Source organism: Falco peregrinus, chromosome 11 (genome assembly GCF_023634155.1).
Source record: "Falco peregrinus isolate bFalPer1 chromosome 11, bFalPer1.pri, whole genome shotgun sequence".
NCBI lineage: Eukaryota > Metazoa > Chordata > Aves > Falconiformes > Falconidae > Falco > Falco peregrinus.
Window position 1 is genome coordinate 23,839,577 of NC_073731.1, and position 25,893 is coordinate 23,865,469.

Below are 25,893 nucleotides of genomic sequence, written 5' to 3' on the forward strand. Positions count from 1 at the left end.
TGGAAGACAGCAGGTCATGGGTACAGCCTAACAGATGAAACACATGGCTGAATTCTCCAGAAAGTGTCATTTGGATTTTTTTTTTGAATCGCATGATAAAATAATTTCCCAAAGTTACATCCAGTTTGAATTTTTCTCCGTTGGCAACACTTCCTGTATTAAGATTATGGTAACTTTTGGAAATCTTTCAGATTTTATTAAAGCACACAGAAGATATGCTACAGTAGGATGTTATTTTAAATACAGCTAACTATAACAGACTTAAAATTACACAGAATTGGGGGAAGAAAAAAAAAAAAAAAAAAGAGACATGACTTGTATTCCACTGAGGAAAGTGTGACCACAGAGTTGAAATGTCCCGATAGCCTGAGAAATCCTCAGGGTGTTTTTAGGGCTGCCAGTTTTAACTAGTTAATTGTGTGCTTTTAATTAGGCCTATGTTGGCTTCATATATACTTGGAGTATGTTTTCTTATCTTTGTCCCAAGGCAAAGCCATGGGACCTGTTTAGATTAGTTAAAACCAGTTAAACTTTCCATACTTCAACTTAATACCAGTATTACTAGCAGGTTTTACTCACCCCTGTTTTATAGAAAACTGTCCTTTGGAATATACTAACAAAAAATATTTCTATAAAATCTAGATATATTAAAAAATGTCTAAAAGAGCTCACACTGGGACCAACACTACAACGTCAGTGAAAATACCGTAGAACACTCTATTACACTAAGAGCAATACAACACCTTTGCAATAAGGATTTACACTTTCACTTGCCAGAGCTCAATGTTTAGCACATAAATGTTTATACTTACTACTTAGAATATTTTTATTTTTTTTTTAACAGGAACCATTGCAGAAGTATTCCTCTGAGTGCCATGTAAGCTTTTCTACAAACCAGTCTGTTCATACTATCAATTAAACCTTTTTAAACCATTTAGTTCTGCATAAACCCTGGCCTTTCTTTTTCAAGGACAAGGGCGGTCACTGACTCTGGAAGCCTTGACATCACTCCTCTGCCGATCACTGATTAAGTGGCTGCTGTAGAGGGTTACCAGGTCAAATAGCACTGGAGGAGGAACTAAGAAAAACAGAACGCTGCCTTATTTATTAGTATATGTACCTAAAATAATTTAAATGAAAGTATTTTTAAAAATACTTAATGGAGGTTAAGCAGCTTTTTTAACCTCTGTTCAAATTATTGAATGGCATATTAAAACCAATGGTGCTATAATGTACCTCTTAATGTGACCTGCTACTTTAATAAATTGCATATGTATTTAACTTGAACTAAATCTATCTGTTTAATATTATTATAAGGGTAGGTTAATATTACCTATAGTTTCATTTTACCCACCTACTTTTTAAAAGAAAAGCATTAAGATATAACTACAGAGCTTCCTACTTACAATGAATATTTAAACTGTTTACAGTAATATGGTTCAAGATTTTATACTGATATGTAGGAACTGCAGTATCACCTACTTGTAGGGCCAAGCTGTAATTAGTCCTTATGAAAGCCAGCACATCCTCAACACAGCAAGGCAGGTGAATGTTTTTAGAGTGGCATGTTTGCCAGCCTCATCAAAGTTTAAGCAACCACCCCTGTGCCCCTCACCATGTTCAGCTTTATGCTTGAAGTGTCATTCCTGAACAGCTTGCACTCCACCTTCCAAATCCACATTTTTCATTACAAGGATAGCTGCTGTTCATCAAACTATGCCAGTTTACCTTTTATGCAGTGAACAGGCCATGGTGATTTGTGTATTTTCTTGATACCTACAAGAACTAGTCTAAGCTTATTTGGGGCATGTTGAAACTGCAGTAATAACACAGATTATACAATCTCTGGCAATACAATAAATATTTGATGGCAGTCAGGATGTTTAATACTTCCTTCTTGCTCACACAAGAAGAAACGGAAGAATAATAAGTCAGAGACATGTCAGGCATGAAGCTCTCTAAACACATATTAAAAACTGTAGGAACTATGATGATATCAAACAAAGCAAAACTTACTACATCAAATAGATTGTCTTCCAAATTCCTTACCTGGTTTACACTCATTACACCTTCTCCCCTGACGCTGAGGCAAACAGACACACTGTCCAGAAACATGGTCACAAACTGTTCCTGCCAATGTGCCCAGAGCGTCACAGTCACAACGCTGGCAGCCGAGGAGGTTGCTCCTGCTGAGGTTGTACGTATGAAGCATGCACTGATTGCACCGAAGGCCAGTTACACCAGCTTTGCAAGGACACTGTCCTGTCAATTTGTCACAAAGCAGAGAGCCATTTACTGTACCTGCCTTATCACAGTTACACGGCAGACAAACGAAGGAATGATTTTCCTGTACTTTGTGGTAGCCATCTAGGCATTCATCACATTGTCTTCCTCCAATATTTGGTTTACATGCACATTGCCCTGTCTTCGCATCGCACACAGTTCCAGAAAACGACCCCGCAACATTGCATTCACAAGCCTTACAGCCAGTTACATCCAGCCCATAGAAGTTGTCCATGCAGGTGTCACAGCGAAGCCCTTTCACTCGTTCTTTACAATTGCACTGCCCAGAAAGAGGGTTACAGAATTGGTTCACTGAGCCATGGCTGTTGCACCAACAAGGCTCACATCCATCTTCATTAGAATATCTGAGAGCTTTAAATCCAAAATTGCAACTATCACACCTAAGACCTGGAAAGAGAAAAGGTGTTAATAAAGAAAAGCTGAAAAGCTATTAATTTCAGTTTTAAAGAAGGGTAAGTGTACTGCACTTGGGGGGAGAAAAGAGAAAGGGAAGGACCAATACTCTTCACCAGCATAATTAACAGGAATGACAGGGCTGCACAAATCAATTGAGTAACAGTGGCATCCCAAAAATCTGTTTACTTTTCCAATTTGTTTCAGAAGCGATGCGTTTCTGCTGACTTCTCAATACAATTTAAGATACCTCTGCAAGAGATTCTTTGTAACATTTCTAAGACAAACCAGAATTAATCTCTTTGTCCCCCAGAACAGCACCTGTTGCACAATCAATGCTTACGTGAACTCTTCACCCTATATTGTAGAAATGCAATATACAGGGAATTGCACTGTGGTCTCAATCTGTTCTGATAACAGATTTATATATTGTATTAAAAAAACTCAAATATACTCTAGGACAACACAGGTTAGACTAATTACGATGAACGATTTACTTAATACTGTACTTCAGTTTTAACATTGATTACATTTATGTTAGTGTTTATTGTTAGCCCTTACTGAAAGCAGAAAATGTTTTCCATAATCCAAAATGAAATATTTTTATCTAAATGTATTATTTAGTTAACTCCCGCAGTACATTAAAATCTAAACTGTTTTCTTCATGCTTTATCCTATAGTTTTATTAGCTTTGCTTTCAAAGTCATCGCTCGTTTTTATCCCTGCCCCAAGGGATGGCATTTGTATTTTAGTTTATAAAATGTACATTACAAGAAAGCAAACCAGATTATTATATGAAAAATGCAAATTCAGTTATGTATTTTCCCTTGCAACAGGAAAATCCTTCACTATGCAGCCATCACTTAATTGTTGCACATAGAAAAATGTAAATACAACATTCTAGCAAAATACTGTCATTTTTTTAAAAAATACTAATCCATATAAAAATACATCTAGCAACTTACATGTAGAAAAATAAAACTAAAAATGGTAGAAAATGCATTATACATACGAATAAAAACTCAAAAACTCCAACAGAAGGCAAGTTCCTTTAACAGTGATGAATGACTCACCTAAGGCATATCATTTAATTTCAATAAGGAAAATAAAAAAGGACCACTATTGCTGCAAATTTTAAAAATAACTGTATTGTTAACAAGAATTATGACTCATTTTGAACTATTAAAATTGGTCTACATGGATTCATATCATATCAGTTTTAAAAATATGCGCAGTGCTTATTTGAATATGCCATACATATTCCTGACAGGTAATCTATTCCTAACGATACTGAGGAAGGCCTACAGGGCATCACATTCAATGTTAACAAGTACAGGGGAGTTAGCACGTTTGGCATTTAATTCACATTCTTCTACCTTTTTATTCTAGATGAATGACCTACTTTAATAAAATTATTGGTGCTAATGTATTTTACTGGTGATAGAATCATTAGTAAGATTTAACAGTTGTGTTAACTCTAACAGTTCATGTTTCATAACACTGCAGTCCATAGTTGCATTTTTCTGTTATCCTGTTTGTTTAAATAGATAAAATGGCAATAGACAGACTGCTCTTAAAACCAATTTAGAAATCCAAAGAGGAAGGCTCTTTGTTAAATTTCGCTGCACACGTTCCAACATACAGAAGCTTATTTACGATTGGTTTGGAAAACAAAAAAGGGAATCCAGTCTGGAAAGAATTAGGTCTTTATCCTGCAAACACACACTTGCATAACTACTGCCCCCCACCATTGTTACAGATAAATTTGCAGAAAGCATAGATTTACATGGGGTTTGTATTACCATTTCAGGGGAAGTAAAAATAAATCTTACCATATTCATCAAAGGGAGAGAATATTTAAAATATTATGTAGACAAATACATGAGAACCAGACTCTGCATTTTGGGTATACCAAGCTTCCACTGAGTTAAGAAAGGTTTTCATAGAGGCAAATGTGAAATGTAGGCAAAGAATATATAATTAAGAATGCTCTGAAGTCTTTTTTGTGGAACTTAGAAAGCGGGCTTAAGATGCACAGAGATTGGTTTTTTTTACTCTTGACACCCTTTTTGATCGTATAGTAAACATAGGTACTTGGTATTGCACAGGAAAGGACAGAAACTGTTCAGGCTTATGTCTGTTTAGAGTTATTTTCATTATTTGTTGTTATTTTGTAGTACCTTTTGGAAATTGGGAGAAGGAAGAAACAAAGACTCAGAATATTGTAAATAAGTCACTATTCATAAGTCAGTGAGTCATAAATTAACATATTGAACACTAAATACAATCCACAATCATGTTTAGCTAAAGAAAAAAAAACAGATTACTAACTGTGTTAATAACAAAGCAAAAAAGGACCTCTCTTTTTCTTTTTTGGAAACATGTATAGCCCAAGACATGTACAGTTACCATGCAAGGCTCACTTTATCAGGAAATTCTCCTTGCATAATATTCCCATACATCAACATTTCAAAGTGTATTATATATACTGTGTATTTTGGGCACTTGATAAATTTTGTCCTTATGTGGCTGTGGCTCCCCTCAAATATGCTGGAAGTAATAAATTGCTATAATCAAATCTAATTTCTGAAAAATACCTGTGGGAGTAACAAACAAAAAAGCACGTCTTGTAAAAAAATGATAAATAACACAGAAGGTAGCAGTTTATTATAATCAGTTTGGCATTGAATTACAAAATTAAAATTATGTGGCCCTTGATAACTAACCCTAGCTATGTACATGATCTGTGGAATTATGTTGACTTATTTTGCATTTCATAGGAACAGTTCAAAGAAATATAATAGAAAAAAAATGGATAGATTTATCACAAAGGACCCTGTAGCACAGAATATTTTGAGAAAAAAATCCATTTATTTTGGTCTATTAAGAAAACTAGCATGGAAACGATTTGCTTAGAACTCATTAAGTATAAAACATTTTGAAAAAGTGTTAATTTCCTAAAAGAAACATCTATGCAGTAAGCAAATTACATTATTTCTGTGACTTATTAGTATGGAACTATGTAAGCTAATGGAGCTATGCCATAAAGAAACTTCTAAAGGGTTGATTAAACTAAGCTTCAAGCTGTAGTTTGATAGAATTATTAAATTAATAATTTTTCAACAGTTAATTTCATTCATTTTTATAAACTGCCTTCAGCAAAGAAGTTTGCTGTACTTCTCATTTAGAAATCAAGTGTGTGTTATTTCCAGAGAAAACAAGAAAAATGGCTCCAAACTCTTGCATTACACATACCAATAACATTCGCTTTGCACTTGCACTGGCCTGAATTTTGGTGACAGGTAATATCTCCATCGACTGTCCCAGAGGTATTACAGTTACAGGGACTGCAGCCATCAGGGTTTGACTGTTGCAGATTGTAGAATCCTTCCTGGCACTGATTGCATTGTCTGCCAGACACATGTCTCTTACAATTACACTGGCCTCCAATCTAGAAAGATACAAAATATTATAAAATAATGAACATATCTATTTTTAGATGATACATTCATTAGCAACAAGAATGGGAGTATGAGTTGGGGAGGAAAAAACTTTAAATGGAAGGAAAAAATAAGCCTGTGTAACATATACTTTTTTAATTTGTTGAGAGAAAAAAAGGAAATATTAAACAGAGTGTAACTATTCAATTTTTAAATAGAGTGTAAAAGTCCTGTTCATTCAAAACAGAAGGAAAAAAGACTTGACCAAATGTGGCAATGTCTACCATTCAGACAGAGAAAACTGCAAAGAATAATTACAAAATTTTACTGTATAAGTAATGACGTCTATTAAAACAAATGGTATTTTTTTGAATCACAGTTACTACAGAATACTGTATTATGTTTAAAGGTCAATTTTGAATTTTTTTTTTTTGTTCAGACCATATGCTTATTTCTTTTATTGAAAATGTTAGTTGAATAAGAATGAAAGAAAATTGAAAGATTTCCTTTCTGATCACTCATCCAAGGTAAATTTTCTCTTGCTTTACAGAAAGATGTGACCCAACAGCTCAGGATCTGAAACTCTCTCCCTCTTTTCTTGGTTCAGCTGGGATCCAAGTGTTCCACTTCAATGGTGGGATATAAAGGCCCTCTCCTACTCCCTAAATGGGTGGCATTGCTATTTGGAAGGAGCTGAAGCATCCTTTGTTATGCCTGGGCCATGATCTGGGAGTACGTCTCACATCTTGTGCAAGACTAAAGGGCTCCTGAAAAGCCATCTCCATTTCAAACCTCTAATAGCCAGAAAAAAAACAACCAAAACAATCTCTATATTCATCACTTTCCAATATGGTGGGAGAACTGACGATAGGGAAAGCACAATGGCACAAGGATGGGGAAAAGAATGGAAGACATCAGTCAATACACCACACAGAGAGAACAGGGTGCCAAAGCAACGCAGACATGCAGGACATGTGAACTAGTAAAAGGTTTAGGATTCATAATCAAGGAAAAAAAGAGTAACTTTTCTAACCCCAGTGTACTAGGGAGTGCAGAGATGGCAGCAAACAATTTTTACGTTATAAGAAATTTTTTGGGTCATTGTATTTTTTCAGTGCAAATATTTACAAATATGAAAAAGTACAGTGATTCAAAACCAGTTATTCATCTACAACAGCAACAGCTATAGTGCAATGTACTTTGCTTGTAGTTCAATGAACTTTGCTTTTAATTAGCTACCAGAACAAAAATTTCTCTTAACAGTTCTCTTTTTCATTTTAAACCTATGAATAAAGCAAAGCTAAAACAACAGGAGGGTCCTGTGGCGTTAGAGACAAAGGCACTTGAGAATTCCCCTTAAACATTATTATCACACCCTCCAATCTACAATGAAGCTCTAAGCTTTATTAATACAAGACAGAGTATTTCAACATCTAATAGGAAATTCTTAGTGTAGAAAACACTGAATGAAAGTTAAAGAAGCATGTATTCCTACCCCTTCCTGATAAAAGGATTCTGTAGTCCAATAAAACCTCTTCAACATGCATTTGTGACAAAGATCATCTACTGATGGTACCAGTCGCATTTTTCAGGAAGGTGAAGATATTAAAAAGGCAAGAAAACAATATTTTATAAAAGTCCAGACAACAGCAAGTACAAAAAGGTAAGAGTTAAGAGACCACAACAGCAGAAAACACAGCAACAAGGATTTTCAAGTTATTCCCTTTTAGACCAGATTTGATCTAGCCATATATTTTGTTGTAAGAGACCCAGTCATGCATCTCAGCCATTCATCTGAGAACTCACATGCAAAAAGCAACTCTGAGTTTAATCCTAAATGAAGAAAAATACCTAGCTTAATACACAACTGTAAAAGAAACATTTTCTTTTAGTGATCATAGCATACTCGGATTACACAATAGCTAGTATTCTATAAATACCTCATTAGCACTCAAACATATAACTCATACCCCAAAAAAACTTTAAAAAGTTACTCCAAAAGCTACTGCATGTAGGAAAGTATTACATGCAGAAAGTTGTCTTCAGAAAGTGGAAATCAGATCAAAATAAAGAAGTTAAATAAGAGAGAGTAACCACCAACAAATTTTAAAACTAGGATATGGCAATACAAAAATCCGCTTTTAACAAGCAACATGTTTAAGGCATGAAGTAAAAAAGAATATTTTTCAAATGTCAGAAATAATGGAAGATACCAGAGAATCAGTGAGGGAAACAAATATTTAAGTGCTATGATTAGCAGTTTCCAGTTGGACATCAGAACCTTTCACTAAGAAGGGAGTGCAGCATCACTGAGAGGTTGCCCAGAAGGGATGTGGAATCTCCATCCCCAAGATACCAAGACTCATCTAGACAAAATCATGACTGGATCTAGCACAGATGGATCTAGCACTGACAACAATCCTGCTTTGAGATGGAGGAGATGACCAGCTAATGCTTCTATGAATCTGTGCGGCATTCAGGAAAGACAGAACCACAACAGAGATTGCAAAGAAAGTATTTCACAGCTGTTCACTACGAAAGATATGTTACCATTCTATATTAGGAATGATTTTCAAGACTAGTCTCAAACCAAAGTATCAGAAGCAAAATCTAATTGATGAAAAGCGACTACACGAGTCAAGAGTTGTAGATGAATTGAAATATAAAAATTACTGAGTTATTAATTGCTTACATCAACCTCAGCAAAAGAGGAATAAAATTACACAAGTTACATTAAATTCCTTAATGGCTGTAACAAAGCTTCTGAGAACTACAAACTAGTAGTCTTTGTACAGCATGAATTAACAGAAATGAAAACATGAGTTTGATATATGGGAAAGGATTGGTACCTTTATTTGCAAAGAAAAATCATGCTTCATGATTATACTGCTTTTCTTTAAGTCAGCAACATCTGGAAGTATCATATACACTGAACCAAACAGATGATCAAAATATCAAATTAATTTCTACATCAAGTACAAAATTAACATCTGGGGAAAACCAATGCTGCCTACAAGTAGACAGCGATGAGTCCAAAATTAGTTACTATCACTCAAGAAAGAAGCTGTTAGAGATGCTCTATTCCCCTAAAAATCATTTGAATACTCTGGGGCAACTAAACAGGCAGTAGGAATACTGGAATTATTAGGAGAAGAACTGAAAATTATACAGAAAATGTCATTCTGTCATAAAAATCCACTGTGTATCAACATTTTGCACAACTTGTGTATCTGGTTAACCTCTCTAAAATAAAAGGTTGCATAGTGAGTAGAATAAGCAAAGGTAGAAACAAAAGGAGACTAAAAAATAAGCCACTTCACTTTAGAAAGATGACTAAGATGAAGGGAATACATGTCTATAAAATCATGAATGGCTTACAGAATGAATATTCATTATTTCTCACAATACAAGAAAGAGAGGACACCCAAGAAGTGATCAGAAAGCAAATTTAAAATAATGAAAAATACACTTTTTTATGAAGTGCATTAAAAAATAAGATTAATTCCATATGTGGACACCAAACATCACATCTCAGATGAAACCCCTGAGTTTATTTCAGGTGGTCCCAAACCCATAAACAACTGGAATTTACAAAATGATATCGCAGAAGGATCATGTTTCTCACACCAGCTCCTGGTAACTCTTAGGGAGGACACTATGCTAGATGAAAGCATCATTTCACCCAGTATGGCTGTTCTTATCATACATACATGGAAACCCAAGTCTAATCGTGAGCAGCTGGTAGCCATTTCCTGATGCAACAAGTGAAATGTGTAGATTACCGAGTGCTAAGAGAAGCACAGAGCACCAGCACCTTCCTCAGTTTTAAGTGTCAAGCTATTACAAGAAGCAGTAATTTTCATCCCATTCACAGCTGCAGAAAACGTATGCCTCCATACTTTGTCTGAATAGGGTAAAAAACGATACCAGAAGAATACAGACAACTCTTCAGAATGAGGGAGAAATATCTGCCCAGCTGTGGAATACAAAAAGTTTCTCCAGGAACCAGCCAGTGAAAGCATTTGGAGATCTCCCTAGATAAATTTCCTCCTACATTTCTGTCACATAGAAAAGTGTTTTCCATCTGTGATCAAAACAAGTGGCAACTGGTTTCCTGGTTCTAAAAAGAACCTAAGTGAGAAGAAGTTATAGAAAACCAAAGTTTTTGTTAGAGAGGGAAGCTTATCAGGTTACTTCTTAATAGATGTGAAAATATGTTTCTATGTACCTGAGTAGAGGATGTCTAAATAATCCACTGACATTCTGCCATAACACAGATTTCAAAGTCTTGTGAAAAAAAGTCATGCAGAAAAGATTCCATAGCCAAGACAAAAAGGAGCCTCTGACTGTATTTACAAATGACTATTTTGTTTCTGTATTCTCCATGTGAGTAGAAATCTTTCCATTCTGCTTACTCAGCAATTTCCTGCCAATATAAGACATCAAGCTGGAGATATCTACTGAAATTTAGCTGCCAAAATACAGAATAAATTCAATTCTATAACTCCACTTTAACCCTGCCTTCTATAGTAAGCATGGAATTATAAAAGATATGAATATCAGCTAAGGGAAATATGCCAATGTAATGCACCCCATATTACACAGCTGTATACTGCATACACCTCAAGCAGCTGTGCAGAATTTTAGAGGAAAAAAGTTGAGAAATATGCTCCAGATAAAACTAGTACGTGGAGGGGGAAAAAAGTAGGTAAAACTACTTGCAAAACTGGGAAGGTTAGTAGGATTTTGTAATTGCCTGCCCTGGATGCTAAGCTCTGCAGTATTTTCAGTGGCAGACTCAGGAGAGAATGCACTTGCAAGACTCGCAGCTCACCCCAGCTCAGGATGCACAGGCAGCACCATCATGACCCTGAGGACACCAACCAGCCTGAATGGCCCTCAGCAGGCTCACCTGGGGCATCCACTCACACCCTCTGCCCACAGCCCAGGAGCTCCAGATAAGCTCGAGCTTGGGCATCTGCACCGTGCATGGGCTGTGCTGCAGTTGTGCCTGTCCCCTGCCTCCTGTAGGGGACTTCAGCTGCAGCCACATCTCCATCCTCATCTCCTGCTGGCTCCAGACTGGCCTTCCTGGATGGACCCCCATTTATCACTTTGCCTTGGCTGGGGTTCTCAATGGACCCCGTTATGAGCACTTGGCCACGTCTTGATGCTGTGGGACTGGCCGGGTCAGGGTGGGCACTGCTGTGCTGGCATCACCTGCAGTGGGCTGATTTTCAACACCACTTTTACTCTTTGTGCAAACATTCTAAACTCAGGAAAGGTGAAGTAAATGCAGAAGTTCAAAACATAACGCAACAAGGAAACATCAATCAAATGTGAAATAAAGAAAAATTGTGAAGAAACAGTAATGTGGAAAATAACCTGGGAGTGATATTGGGCCATCACAAATAAATTGTGAACAATATGATACTGCTCCAGGAAAGATAAATTGCATTCTGCAATGTACTAAAGAGGATTCTCATATTTAAGACATGAGAAGGAAAGGTAAGGCTTCGGCTTAAATATTTGAAAGGTACAACACAAAAACTAGAAAATGCACTGTAAAAAGCAATAAATTAATTTTAAAGAACTAGAATTTTAGCTAAAAGAGAAAATCAAAATTAAGGTATATACGCATGCTCAAGTTCATGTGAAAACTGGTTACCGCATGAAGTTAGGAAAGAAACTAATAATTGGGCTTAATTTGGGGCAAATTTGGTTTTAAAAGACAGGAAATAAAGAAAAATAATATCTTTACTTTCTCTGTATGGACAGAGAAGCACCAAAATAATCCAGCAGCATTGTGAAATGCCTGGCAATGGATCCTATCACAAAAAAATTGTACAAGCTCAAAAATGTTTACAATACTGCAGAAGTAGGTGGACTAATAGGTTATAATATGGAAATCTGCATCAAAATGGGTAGAACAAACTATTTCTATAACTACATAAAAATCCAAATGAATTATGAAGCCAAGTGGTTGCTCTCATTACTATTTCTGTAAGTCCACCTTAACTCTGGAAACAACAGTATCATTGCGAATACCGATAGCAATTAATATTGAAAGGTTTCGTTAACCAGGATTTTCACCATTTGGGCACTGGAGATATTACTGAACCTTCCCCCAATCCAAATGCTATCTGCCACGTGAAGAAATAAACTTTAATTATGCTGGTTATAGAAGAGCAGAAAGCAATCTGTTCTCCTGTTGCTTATGCCTGAGAGGCCTGGTTCTGACCCAAACAGTAAGCGGATGGAAATAGTCTATTAACATGACTACCTTGGTAGTAAATCACTTATGGAAAATATCTGTCTAGATTGTTCACTACAGAAGTGAGTCTAGCTGAGGATTGCTACCAAGTGGTGGTGTATCCTGAGACCTCATAATTACAATTGTTATTTGATACAGAAAATCGCCGATGCTGAGTTGGCATATATCCCTTGTGTCATTTATAATTTACGTATGAAATACACAGTCGCCCCATATCCTCGAATGTAAACTTATAAAAAGTATGCAAGCAATTTCCTCCTGCACAAATCACAGCTATAGCAGCACCGTCCTTAATCAGGAAGCAGACTGCTTAAGATTTCTGAATTTTAGATATACTGAGCAGTTCACACTGCTTTAGACTGTAGTGATGCCAGTCTTTAATCGGGGGACACAAACTCATCACACCTAGAATCACAAATTCAAAGTGGAGCCTGTTCATGAACCCTCCCGATGTCCAGTTATGAAATTGATATAAGGGTTTCAGAAGACATTTCAGTATCCAGGACAAAGGGTGACGTATTTCAAAGAATTGCCTTAATTATTGTCTATTGTACAGCAACTATTTAGCCATAGAGTTCATCTAGTAGATATTAAACACGTACAAATCACGGTCTCATAAATATATCGTCTGCCTACTTAAGAACTTTTGACTGTATGTATTCATAAAGTATAAAATGGAATTTGCTGGGGAAAAAATTAGCTGGCCTAAACCATTTTGAAGTTTAAAACCATCTTTTTCTCCTTGGATATCCCTGTAATTTCAGATAGCTATTTTTTGGTATCTGTAATAGAAGATACATATTGCCAGAAATGTAATCAAAGTATCTCCAATTCTGGAGAATAAATATGAGATGTAGCTTGATGTAAATAAAAAACCTCCGAAGTTGGCAGTTTCTAAGTTTCTTTTACGAAAGCCAACTTATTTTTGAAGCCCAGAACACCTGACAAAAAAAAATAATCCTTTTGCAGTTGCACTAATCATAAATTTCTCACTACTGTCTTACTCGATGCAAACCTGGCAGGGACCCCAGCATCCTGTTGACTGCAATCTCAGGAAGCAGGATATGGGAGCAAGGGAGTTGAAAACTTTTCCTTTCCCTCAGTTTAGGAAATGAGAACTGTAAGGTGTGCTGGCTCACACACATAGGTTAATGGTCTGACCACCGAATACCTGGGAGTATTCTCAGTATGTCAGCTTTGGGAACTGAAAATTGAATAAGCAGCAATAATGAAGTTCCTTTTCACTCCCCCACTATCTCTTCTTGTCATTGCAGATGATGACTTTCAAAAGTCAGTAGCTTTCTAACACTTCTGCTCAAAATGCAAAATGAGGTCTTTAACCCCTGCCCATGACAGTTCAAAGGATGGGAGTGGACTAAATCTCCAAAATAATTTGACAAACTATCACAGAAAACCAGCATCTCCATGATACAAAACCTATCAGAAATAAAACCATGGAATTATTTAACATAAAAAGCTCATTTTGCTTCATTTTAGCAATAGGATTAAAGGCCTTCCATGAAGGGAAATCAGGATTCAAAAGCCACACGGTGTTTTATAACTTGATTTTTTTGCATCCTTTATATTTCTTATTCTATTTGATATATCTGTTGGCTGAAATGCCCTTAATTAACTGCTTTACCTATGTTCTTTCCCTTGTAACACACATTCCAGTTATTTATTTATTGTCAATCACAATAAATGGGTTGGAAACTGTGTAGGTAGAAGAATGAGAACAGAGGAATGCATATTTTAATTTTAGATCGAAGAATTTATCAACTCAGAAGTAAAATTATCAGAAATAAAGATTCTACTTTGGTTTAAAATATATATATATGTACACAGCTATTAGCTAGCTTTTCCATTATGTATAAAAAGAATGAAATCAAACTTTCAAAATTCTGACAGAAAAATGAAGAAATTCAAAAGAGCAATATTTAGGAAGCGTACAGAAAGGTGAAATCTAAAGCCTGTTCAAAAGCTTGCTTGATAGCACTGGAATCCGTTTTCCTTTGACTCCACAGAGAAAAAAGTAACTAACATTTTCTTCATCTTCTTGCCTTAGAAAGAGTTTTCTTGCAAGACTAGACAATACAGCTGCCACCTTGACAGAAGGCAATTAAGTCTTTGCAACTCTGAACAATACCCTCTGCAGTAAAGTACAGCTCTTTTGCACCAATAAGTACATGATACATATTTATTTGCATGTTAAGAGTAAATTTTTAAAAATCAGCAAAATGTGAGTAAAGAAAGATGCCTAAATTCACTGACACCAGAATGGTACCTTCAAAGACTAAATAAAAGCAATAGCAGCACTTTCAGCTTTGCCTAGAAACAAATGCACTGGAAAAAAAAAAAAAAAAAAGAAAAGAAAAAAGAGTGCTTTTTTTCCACACCATTATATATGGCATATTATAATAGAATCATGAAAGGACTACAAACTGTTGTGCCTGATTGAACATGTAAGCGTTTGTAGAGCAATCCAGGTAAAAAGCAGCAAAGGAAAATGAGGCAAGGACTGTGGTATAAGGGCCAGAAGATACTAACCTCCAGTTCTCCATACAGAGCAAGAATGATCACATCAGCAGTATTCTGGCAGAATTTTCTCATGTGTGAATGGTTAGGGAGAAGGCAAGAAGGTTGACAATTCTTTTTTCACTCTCATAAAATTCAGGTACCTCAATTCATCTAGATTTTCTGATTGTTTGAAATACTTTGTGACAAACGTTCGCAAAGAGGATGAGACCAACATGTATCTTTCCTACACTGATTAGATGTCAATAACCAGCACAGTTGGCAAATTTTATCAGGCTGTAGCAATTCTCTCTTGTACCCACGAGCCCCAGGGGAAGACCTCTCTGCAAAAAAGATCTAACAAACTGCTCATGAATGCACTGCTACACCACTCTTCTAAAATCCCACTCATTACTATAAGCCATAAAGTTATAATTTTGAAGCTTTTAATATGTTAGTTTGCATTGTAAAATACAAATAAAGTTACACACTGATCTATAAGTGGGCACGATCTACAGACGTACAAAAACTGAGAACCTATGCAAAGGGAGAAACGCTACACACCTATGTGCATTTCTCACCAAGGCTAGAGTGAAACAGGTGAACAGAACATAAAGTTTTCATGGTCAGTCCAATGAACTGAGATGGGAGTAAATGTGTTACAGTAAGCACTTCTACCCATCCTGTACACTATCCACATTAATAATACTTCATTTGATGAGTAAATATTCTTTGTGTGATTCAATAGATTAATTTGTGATTCAACAGATTAATTTTGAAACTTTCTGTCACTAAGTTCCAAGAGGTACAACTGGTACTTTGCAAAAAGAAAAAAATGTTGATGAACTGCAGAAAATCTTACGTTATACAGTAAAAGCGTATTCTGCCTCATTTTTGGCATATTTCCTTGAAAATTATCATTGTGACGTGACAATTAATTTTCATGAGCAGGGTCCTTATTCCTTACAATTCCATCTTCCACAGGTCAGATTTGGAAACACTTCCTTCAATGATGCCTTCCTATTTCATGTAATTCATTTCAGCCTTTAGTCCTCAGCCTTATTAATCTATTCTTTAATGCCTCTTAATCATTTCTCCCTGCTCTGCCTCTACTGCAGCAGTCAACTGATGCTTTATTGAGCAATAGTCTCCCCCATTTTTTTCCATTTTATCTGCCCGTTCATACTCTCACAGTCAAGCTTAATCCACATTCTTGTGTATTTCACTATAAAGCAGTGATTTGTGTAAACTACTCTTCCTCTGATTATTAACACAGCTAAAATTGTTTTAGGTTAACATTTCACCACAAACCACGGACGTGCACATCAGCATTTGCTTTCATTATTCCTATACTTTAAAAAATAGTCCTAACACGATACCTGTGTTTTTCAAGTTGTGTTGTTTTATTTTTCATTTCTGTGATGCTGGCAAAAAGTATCATTATTATAAATTATAATTATAATTAATAATTATTAATTATAAATTAATTTTCATTTCTACTACCAGGGATTACTTTAAAAAAAACCGTGCTAAATTCACTTATGACTCAGCATATGCACCAACGCAGAAGTCCTGCAAAGGTGTACGGAGTCTAACTGGGCGTGTATTTGTGCCATAGCTATAATGTAGAACCAAGGATGAAGATACAACAGGATCCACAAAATAAATAAAAGTTAAATAGAGTTTTAAAAATGCAATAACAACAGGCATCTTAAGGAAAATGCTAGAGATTGTTTTATAAATACGTTTGGAAAAAAGAAGAGACATGAAGTGCAGCAACCAGCTGAAGAAGTTCTCTCTCAATTCCCTGTAGAACAAGTTTTACCTTTAAAATGTTTTTAAAATAAATTTCAAAGAAACTCTTTTTTCCCTATTCCTAACAAAAATCTAGGTTTTGGCAATGGACAGAACATATGTGAATAGAACGAACCACAACATACCTTTTAATGTATGCTCAAAACTTCAGTCACTTTTCCTACTTTATTTTGACATGCACTTTTTGAAAGTTACAGGTAGATTCATTACGAAACTATACAACTTGCATGTCAACAAGGTCCATAGGCTTAAAAAACATAGCTGGTGGTCTCTTTTCCACATCACTGTGTGATGTGTGTTTGGGTTTTATTAATTGAATTTTATGAATTAAAAGGGAGATCAATCCTTGTCATATTACAGAAAAAACTAGCTTAATTTTAGTTGAATTCCAGGCTCAGCTTACTGCCTGAATTTTTAAAAGTTGTTTGTAATTTTAAGACAATATCAAGACTTTCAAAAACACTCAAAGCCTGGACGTTTTAATATTACTGAGTACACAAGTGCCTGTCAGAATCCCAAAACTACTATTCACTTCTGAAAATTCATACAGCATCTTTTATGTCTGTTGCTGATCTAGATGAAAAACTCTTCAACAGTACATCCCAAATTGCTTTTGGTGTTTTCTTGGCTTTCAGTCTCTGATAGAAGTCAATTACCATTTTGAAAAGGCCAAATTTAAGCTTTGTAAAATCTTATTACTATCTACCCAAGCCGATCACGTTTTGTCTTCTCTCATTTTTCTGTATTGAGTCTACTTACATTATCACACAGGAGGCTCTTATTTTCGGTGCCTGTTGCATAACAGTCACAGGGTTTGCAAACATCAATGGCTGAAAGATCTGCACCTGCTTGTCTGTAATGGAAATCCTTGCACAGCTCACAGTTCCTTCCTGCATGAAAGAAAGGTTATGCATTATGGCTTCCAATTCATTAAAATTAGCTGTATAATTCAAAATTAAAGACTCTATTCCTTTGAGAGGATTCTATAATTTTCAGGACGTCCATTTTAATGCACCTTTCATCTCTACCTGCCAATTTAGTGATCCAGAGCATATGAAACAATGAACCTGTTACAAACTATGTTTTACTCCATTAAACTTCCATCTGTTATATAATACCACACTTATATAAAAGCTGTGCCATGCAAATGCCTATACATTTTTTGGAAAAATTATCGTTGAACCTGAAACTTTTCTTTTTTCCCTCTACTAGATAAAGCCAAGAAAACTGAAATAGAAGAGAAAGGTTATTAAAAAAAAAAAGGTATTCAGATCTACTACTTACACAGAATAGAAACATTAGAGCAAAATTTGGCAACATTTTTAATGTTATCAGACTGGTTAAATTAGAGTGACAATATTCTGGATTTAAATGCTCTAGCATGTGCAACAAACAGCTTTGAAACTATAAGAATTATTTATTAGAATGTGTTTTGCACGGAAGATTTTATACAAGATGGGACCAAATTTTAGCCATGTTTTCCTGTAGCTTCAGTACTGACACAATTCCTGCACTATCTGGATAGTTTAAAAATACGTATAACATGAGAATTTATTGGAATGTCAGCCCCTGAGCACTACTAATTTCAGCTGACACAAGACTTGGCCAAAAAGTGACTGTAAAACAAACAGTCCGTTCTCTTCTGTGTGACTTACCAGCTGTGTTGTGTTGACAGTTATCACACACTCCACCACTGCCTCTGTAGTGCTCCTGAGGAAAAGGGTCCATCGCTAAGTCATAGTGGCAGCTTACAGCATGGCTGTAACATTGACAAGGTTTGCAATTATAGGCATGAACTTGGTCACCTGGACGAAAAGGCTTATCGTTGTACAGGGGCAAACAGCGGTCGCACTGAAAAAAAAACACAAACAAACAAAAAAACAGAAACCCAAGAAAACCTAAAACTACTTCTTTACCTTAGAAGAACATCATTATACTCCATGTTTCATTCTATATGCTTTCTCCCATTTAAATATGAAAAATCTTGGTTTAGACATGAAGTGAGAAAGCATATAGAAAAATAATAAAACCACCACTTTTTATAAAAAAAATAAAAACTTTTAAAGTTACATTAACAGCAGATTAAAATCAAGGAAGGTCAGCAGAAGAATAAAATTTTAAGTATTTAGATACTCAACACAGACTACCATCTCGAGATTCAGATTTAGTTAAACTCAAAAGATGCAAATAGTGCCTACTGTGAGGTACAGAAGACATATCCACCTAACACATCCATTTTGATGCATTTTAAACAATGTCTGTTATTGTAGTAACTGTAGTTTGTACAGTTATCACTTGAGCTTGTGAGTGAAACAAAAAGCCTCCTATGGCCAAATATGTGATACAGTACAGAGTATCTGAAATATCAGCACTTCTTAAAGTGCATTTATTTCGTGAAATTTTCAAGAAATATTAAAAAAAAAAAACAAAACAAATCTCTAAACGTATTCAACTATTATATTTTAAATGACACCAATGGAATATTAGGATATTGGGTATGTTGTTAAATAAACACCTAGACAAACTATTTTCTTCAATTCTTTTCAGATTTATTAGATACAAAGACTAATGATATTCAAGTACTTAACTAGTGTAAGTCCAAACCAATAAAAGTATATTTTAAGTAGTTCAGGAGCACCTCAGAAGCTCATTTTTTCTTTGGGTGAACTCACAATATTACCTTCTAAGTAAAGCTTAGATTTATTGTACCTACTGGTTCCTCAAGAACTAAAATAAAATTTGATTTCTTAATGAACGGATAGCATTATTGGACAATTATAATCTCTTTATGGTGAGCAATCCAACTAGTTTTTTATGAAATTGGCTTAAAAAATGGTATATGTTGCCACCAGAGAAATGTTTAGAATAACTTTTTTTTTTTTTTCATTTAACTGGCATTACTAAAAGTCCATTCCCAAAATACTGGTGCCTTTTGCTGGATCTAAGAAACAAAATCTATTGCAATTATAATTTCCATGTTTCAGAAGGCATTCAAATGCTCCAAATTAGGTTGCTTCTGTAAAGTATTCAGCCATTTCATTCAGCCATTTCATGTTACAGAAGCATGCTGATCTTTCTTCATGGCTACTACTCCAAGCACTATTATAATTATTTAGACCCTGTGTGTCTACATCGCCTATATGTTAATAATTAGGAAACAATACTGATGTTTCTAAACTGTTTCACTCACAGCTGATGCTATGGGTGAAGCATCAGCTATGAGTAAAGTGAGAAACTGAATGAGAAAACATAAGCTTAAGACAGTCCAAGAACTGCGGAGAAGTCACAATTCCACAAAAACAAGCTGGGAGAGAAAATGAAAGCACAAGAATTTATCTGTTGAAATTTAGGTTTAATATATGAAATTAACAGTAAGAGGTAAGATAGCAATAGCCACTGTACTTTTTTGCAACCTGTTAGGCACAACACAACAAAACCCCACAACATTACCACAGTGAGAGAAAAAGGAAGTTTTTCTTACCACAGTGAAAAAAAAAAAGAGAATAAGAAAGAAAAAGGATGAAAATTAGTAGGCCTTCACTTGAGACCTTGAACTCTGACCTTTGTTTATATCCTAATTGCGATTAGTCCAGTTTAAGTACACCAAGGGGAATGCCCTGACCATAGCTGTTACACAAGTTACACAGCTTAAACTCATTCAAGTCCTTCCCTCATCCGCATCCATCTTTCCTGTCTCTGCTCGCTCCCTTTGTCTCTACGTTGAGGAAAATCAGCATTACAGAGCAGCAGCAACATGAGACAAAAAGGTTCATTCAGGCATTGCACACCTTGGGAAGTGCAAGGAAGAAACCCTAGCTGCCAGCCAAGCCTTCCCACTCACGCAGCTTCCTCCTCGCAGCATGTCTACAGAAATATATCCTCCTCAAAAGGAAAACAGCTCAGGAAGAGCTACCAACCTGCCAGCCCTGAATTTCCATTTGTGCCTGGCCAGCCACACAGTGGCTGAGAGCATTCGTCATTTCATTTCAGATTTAATCCTAGATCAGTTACTTATGCGCACCTGTGCTTGCACCTATTGGTAAATGACACACAAGCACTAAGAAGAGAGAAAAAGACGGTATTTGATTACATAGCATGGAGCCTCTTCGAACTACCATGTCTCCTGTTCTGTGACTTTTAAAACTTTGGCAAATTTAAAAGTCTTGGCAAAAAAAGTAGCCATCCAAAAGCTGGCAAAAACAGTGAAACAATTGCTGTTCTAACAGTTGCCACATCTGTTGCATTAAGTGTGCACTGGACCCCCACCTCATCCTGCTGAGTTACTCACACCTTTATTAGGTTAAGAATTGCATTTAACTTCCAGACCTGCTGTGTTTAACTTTCAGTTTTGGCAGCATGACGATGTACTAGGGGCAATCTTCAGTTCTTCATTCATCAAATAAAAGCTCTATTTGTCCAAAGCATAGTTGTTGAAATTTTCAAAGGTACCAAGAGATTCAGGTTTCAATTCTTGGCTACCATGTGTGAAATAGGTAAATTCCCAAAAAGCCTTTGACAAATCTGAACAAGGTCTAGCAGTAGATTTACAAAGAACATTAACTTTGACAAAACAAGCCTTTCTCCATATCCTTAAAACCCATAGACATGCAGATGTCCTTATTCTCAGTTAAATCTAGGCCCTTCAGAAAACAGTTAAATATACAGCCTTCCCCATGGACAATAACAAACATATCGTCTTGATATATAGTATCTGAACTGCTCACCTGCTGTGAAAGCAGTTTTCTGAGAAAACATTAAATGGAGCCAGATGATCAAAATACCTAGCTCATCTTGGCCCAATTTGTTAGTCTAAAGTTATGATTAAAAATGTATTTCAAATAATGAATTCAGAATTTTTTAAAAAACTATAATTATTATTAAAAAATTTCCTTCTCAAAATTCCTGAATCCAGCACACTTACAGAAAGATCACCTGTGACTTCAGCCTAAGCCTTTACACACCAAGTTCCTTATTAGGCACTAAGAACGGTAAGGACAGTGCCTCTGAAGAAACACCCAATAATTATTCAAAGAAATACTTCAGAAGGCAATAGTAACAATACTTTGAGACTTGCAATAAGTCAAAGTCAAGTAGAACCTTCTACTCCAACACTTAAAATATCCTGCTGCTTGCCTCTGGGTTACATTTTTTTTTTAACATTACATTATGTAGAATTTATTCCTTTTTTTCCCTTTCCTGTGTAGGAGTTCCCACCTCACACCCATCAGTCAAAGTTCAATTGCAGTAAAGGTGTACATGCACACCTATAAAACTTTTATACATTTTATACTATTATACATATACTTCTATAATACACACGTTATTAGCAGTACATACATAAAAATCTGCTGAAGTGATATCAAGGTTAGAATGCCACTCTCTCAGTCAGTTTGAAATGCTGTCTTGCCTTCAAAAACCTCTATTATGTGTATCACCCAACCATGTTTATTTATGCTGCCCTGCAAATGTTGACTAAAATAGGATAGTTAATCACATATCGCTTTTCCCCTCCTACAAGACCCCAGTCTGCACCCAAATGGACAGTACACTTTCACTCCATTTAGCTTCATTAGCCAAATAAATATGGCTTCTAGGCAATAACTATTTCACTGTAGCTTAGCCCCGCTCTGAAGACAGTCATCTCAATTCCCCCATGGCTTTTGCTCATCACCCTCACTACAGCGTTTGACTACCTATCAAGACCACATGTTAGCAGAGTTCTGAACCATATCTGTCCCTCCTGAACTCCCCAAAGACCAAAGAGCTTTTACATTCAAAAGTCAGGGTGTATTGGAGGGAATTAAAAAAAATAAAGCTAGAACACTAAGTGACTTCAATAGAGATGAAGAGTGTTTTATGGGGTTCCATCGTAACACTCCACATACCTTAAAAGGATGCAACATAATTTGAGAAACTAAGCACAGACATAACAGATGGTTTACAAACACCGTATGCCAAACAGCATTTTAAGATACTACTGTTGCTTTGCAATGGCAAAGTAACTGACAAAGAACATAAGATCTGCCATTCTGAATGCCAGACTCCAATAATGGGACACAACTGAGATCTCAAACACTGGCACAGGTGTTTTCAGGCAGCATAAGATCTATTTCTACTCAACTCTTCTTTCATTTATGCTTTTTTTGGTGAAGTTACTTGAAGCCACGCTAAGTCCTACAAAATCAAAGCATATGCAACCACAGTAATTCTGACAATCAGGCAGCTCAGTAAATTAATTCACACAAATTCTCCAGGATTAAAATTCAAAGCTATTTTCAAATCAGCCATCCACTCCATCTAACTCTCATTTAGACTCCAACTCTGTAGGACTTCTAGAAAATGAGACGGAGAAGGCATGTTTTGTAGCTGATGAGTTCAGTGTGTGTTCTCGTTTACTAAAGCTCTGACTTGCTCAAGATATTAAATTGTAAGAGAGCTTGTGCTTGTTTTTCCCTCTTTCTATTTGTCTATTTGGAATAAGCCTTTAAATTTCATTCTCCTGTAACATTAGAGAATGCTGTAGCCACAGTTACTAGGTATTCTAGGGATAATTTTACTCTTCTGGGGAAGCAATTGCATGGGGGTTTTTGTTTTTTGGTTGTGGTTTTTTTTTCCAATAATAGTTTTAGTGGAGTGAAAGAAGAAAAAAAAACAAACCACAAATTGGCTAATCACTTGGGTACTTACATGGAATATGTGAAAATCATAGAAATTCAATAAATATACATGGCTTTATGATCTACAATAGCTACTTCCAGCAACAGTGAAGCACCAGCCCAGTTGTGTCTCCATTTTCTTTCACATTAAATAAGTATCCTGCACAGTGGGTGAGCCCCTGAAAATCATTTTCAGACTGGAACTGCCTTCTTAGTTTCTGAGAGGTGACAGCAACTACCATAATGCTAGTAGCCATCTGCCTACCTCTTCAGTAAAACTTACAAACTTCAGATCAAAATGTATGAGGGATAATGATCTACTTCACAGTTCCTTCAGCAAGTCATCACTTGTGCAACAAATCGCAAGGTATCTGAGACTGCGACAAGTTCTTTCAGTATTTCAGCAATGCTTGTAATCAAATTGCTTTAGAAGCCTGGATCTTTGAACTGTGAAATTGCACTAGTTTTCCAGGGATGGATTCACGGACAAATCCATAACTTCCACAGACATGCCAAAAGTCATCTAAAATTTTCAGGCAGGTAAGGGCACTGGACTAGGTACCTTTCTGCTTGCTGTCTCCCAAAACTCCATTCAACCATCTGCCTGCTTGATTTCCTTTCTTTTTTATTCTGATATACCAGCTTCCTCCCAGGCCTGTCCTCTGGGTACACACGTTATGGCACACAGCTTAGCAAAAAGTGCACTTTTTTGCTAGCTTGCTTGCTTCTGCAAGCTTAAAGCCTTTGTTATTGAGTGACCACTTACTACAGTTAATATTTACAGCTCTTCAGGTACCATGTATCATTAATTCCAACGCCTAACATGATGATACAGATTAACCTTTAACTAAGGTTTAGACAGATTCTTCTGTAACAACATAAAAAGCCTTATTTATTCTATTCTTGGTAAATCAACAATGCCATATTCAGTTTTCAGACAGCAAATGTTTAAGATCATTAATTGTTTGCACAGAAAACCCTGAAGACCTGAAATCTTTACTGTATCCATTCACACTCTCACATCCTTTCATACCCTCTCAAGCATTTATCAGAGTTGCTTTATTTAAATTCTATTTTCAATTATCATTTCTACAACTATTCCGCTACATTTTTCCATTACCTTTCTCTACTAAGTTCTGTATGACTGATTTAAAGAAGGCTCTGAGGTTTTAAGGTGAGGCTGATCTTGTTTGATTTGTTTTTTCGTGGGCTGTTTCCAGTTTTTCATGTGACATCCAGGAAAGTTTTTGAACATACTGCCACTCATGTCTATAAATTAGTCTTTGCATATAAATGTTACCAAAAACTGGATCTGCTCTTAGTGCATCCGTTTCCATTTTTAAAAGGCAAAGCTATTTCCCAGAGCAGGACACAAAGCATTTATAAAATAATTTGTAAATTAAGAAGTCAAATAATTTTTTCATAAGATGAGACACAAGCTCTGTAAGGATTTATTTCCTCTTCTTTCTTAATCTGGCCCTTCAACACCTGCAAGTCATTCCTAAGCATTCCTTTCTTCCCATCATCTCAAATTTCATAGCAACATATTTCTACATCAAAACAGAACTCAGAAAAAAAGAAAAAAAAAAAAAAAGAAGTTCCATTTGGTATGTCAAATTTCATAACATGGTGATGCAAATAACTAAACTAAGATTTCTATTTGTAATGATTTATGCAAATTTTTAGTTTCTGGTATTGCCATGCTGTGCAATACCTATCCAGATGTATATGCCAGATAAATTCAAGATTGTAATTTTAGTTGTATTAAGTATAAATGTGACAAGGACATACTCTGCCATATGTTAAGAGCTTGTCAAGCAACCTGATTTCTGGTCCAAGATACTAAAAAAAACCCAAACCCAAAAACCTTCTTATACCCCCTCTGTTGTGGTGACTTACTGCTAGCACAGAGCAGAAGTTAAAAAAAGACTGCCAACAGTGCAACTTCTCAAAAATACTTGTCCCCTCCCTGCCAAAAAAAGTTTGCATTTGGAAACTTCCTTCATCAAATGCTTAATTGAATCCATCATCATCATCATAAATTATTATTATTCCTAATTCACTGGGGTGGGAGCCTAAGAAACATAGGAGTAAATTTATAAGACAGAGTTTTATCATTGCCAATGATAGACAAAAGTCAGGATGGACTTTGGTTTTGCTTTTAAGTGTTCGCTTTACAAAAAAAGTCAAAACCTTTAAGCTGTTCAGATTTCACGTAAATCCTTGATAAAATTCAAAGTAGTTAGTGATATATTTGAAAATATGAATCCTATTTTATTACAATTTTATTTCAAATTTAGTAGATTCTAACATGGTTATTAAATAATGTGGGAAATAATTAAACATTCTTATTGTACTCTGAATGGATATGGTTAATTCAAGCATTTCCATTACAGTTACAATGTGTAAACAAAAATGTGACATACTCTGGAACAACCTATTAACATTGACGGAAAATATCTGGTAAGGCAGATACATCATTAAAATGTATTTGGTT

General features: G+C 35.7%; 1 protein-coding gene across 1 annotated transcript in view; it reads right to left on the reverse strand.

Annotated features, from left to right (window-relative positions):
* The window catches only part of USH2A (usherin), a 390,454-nt gene that overhangs the window by 317,985 nt on the left and 46,576 nt on the right, over positions 1-25,893 (reverse strand). The window contains 4 exon segments of the mRNA XM_027788579.2: positions 2,050-2,691; positions 5,953-6,148; positions 17,500-17,630; positions 18,396-18,591. Of these exon segments, the coding sequence (XP_027644380.2) occupies positions 2,050-2,691; positions 5,953-6,148; positions 17,500-17,630; positions 18,396-18,591 (1,165 nt within the window).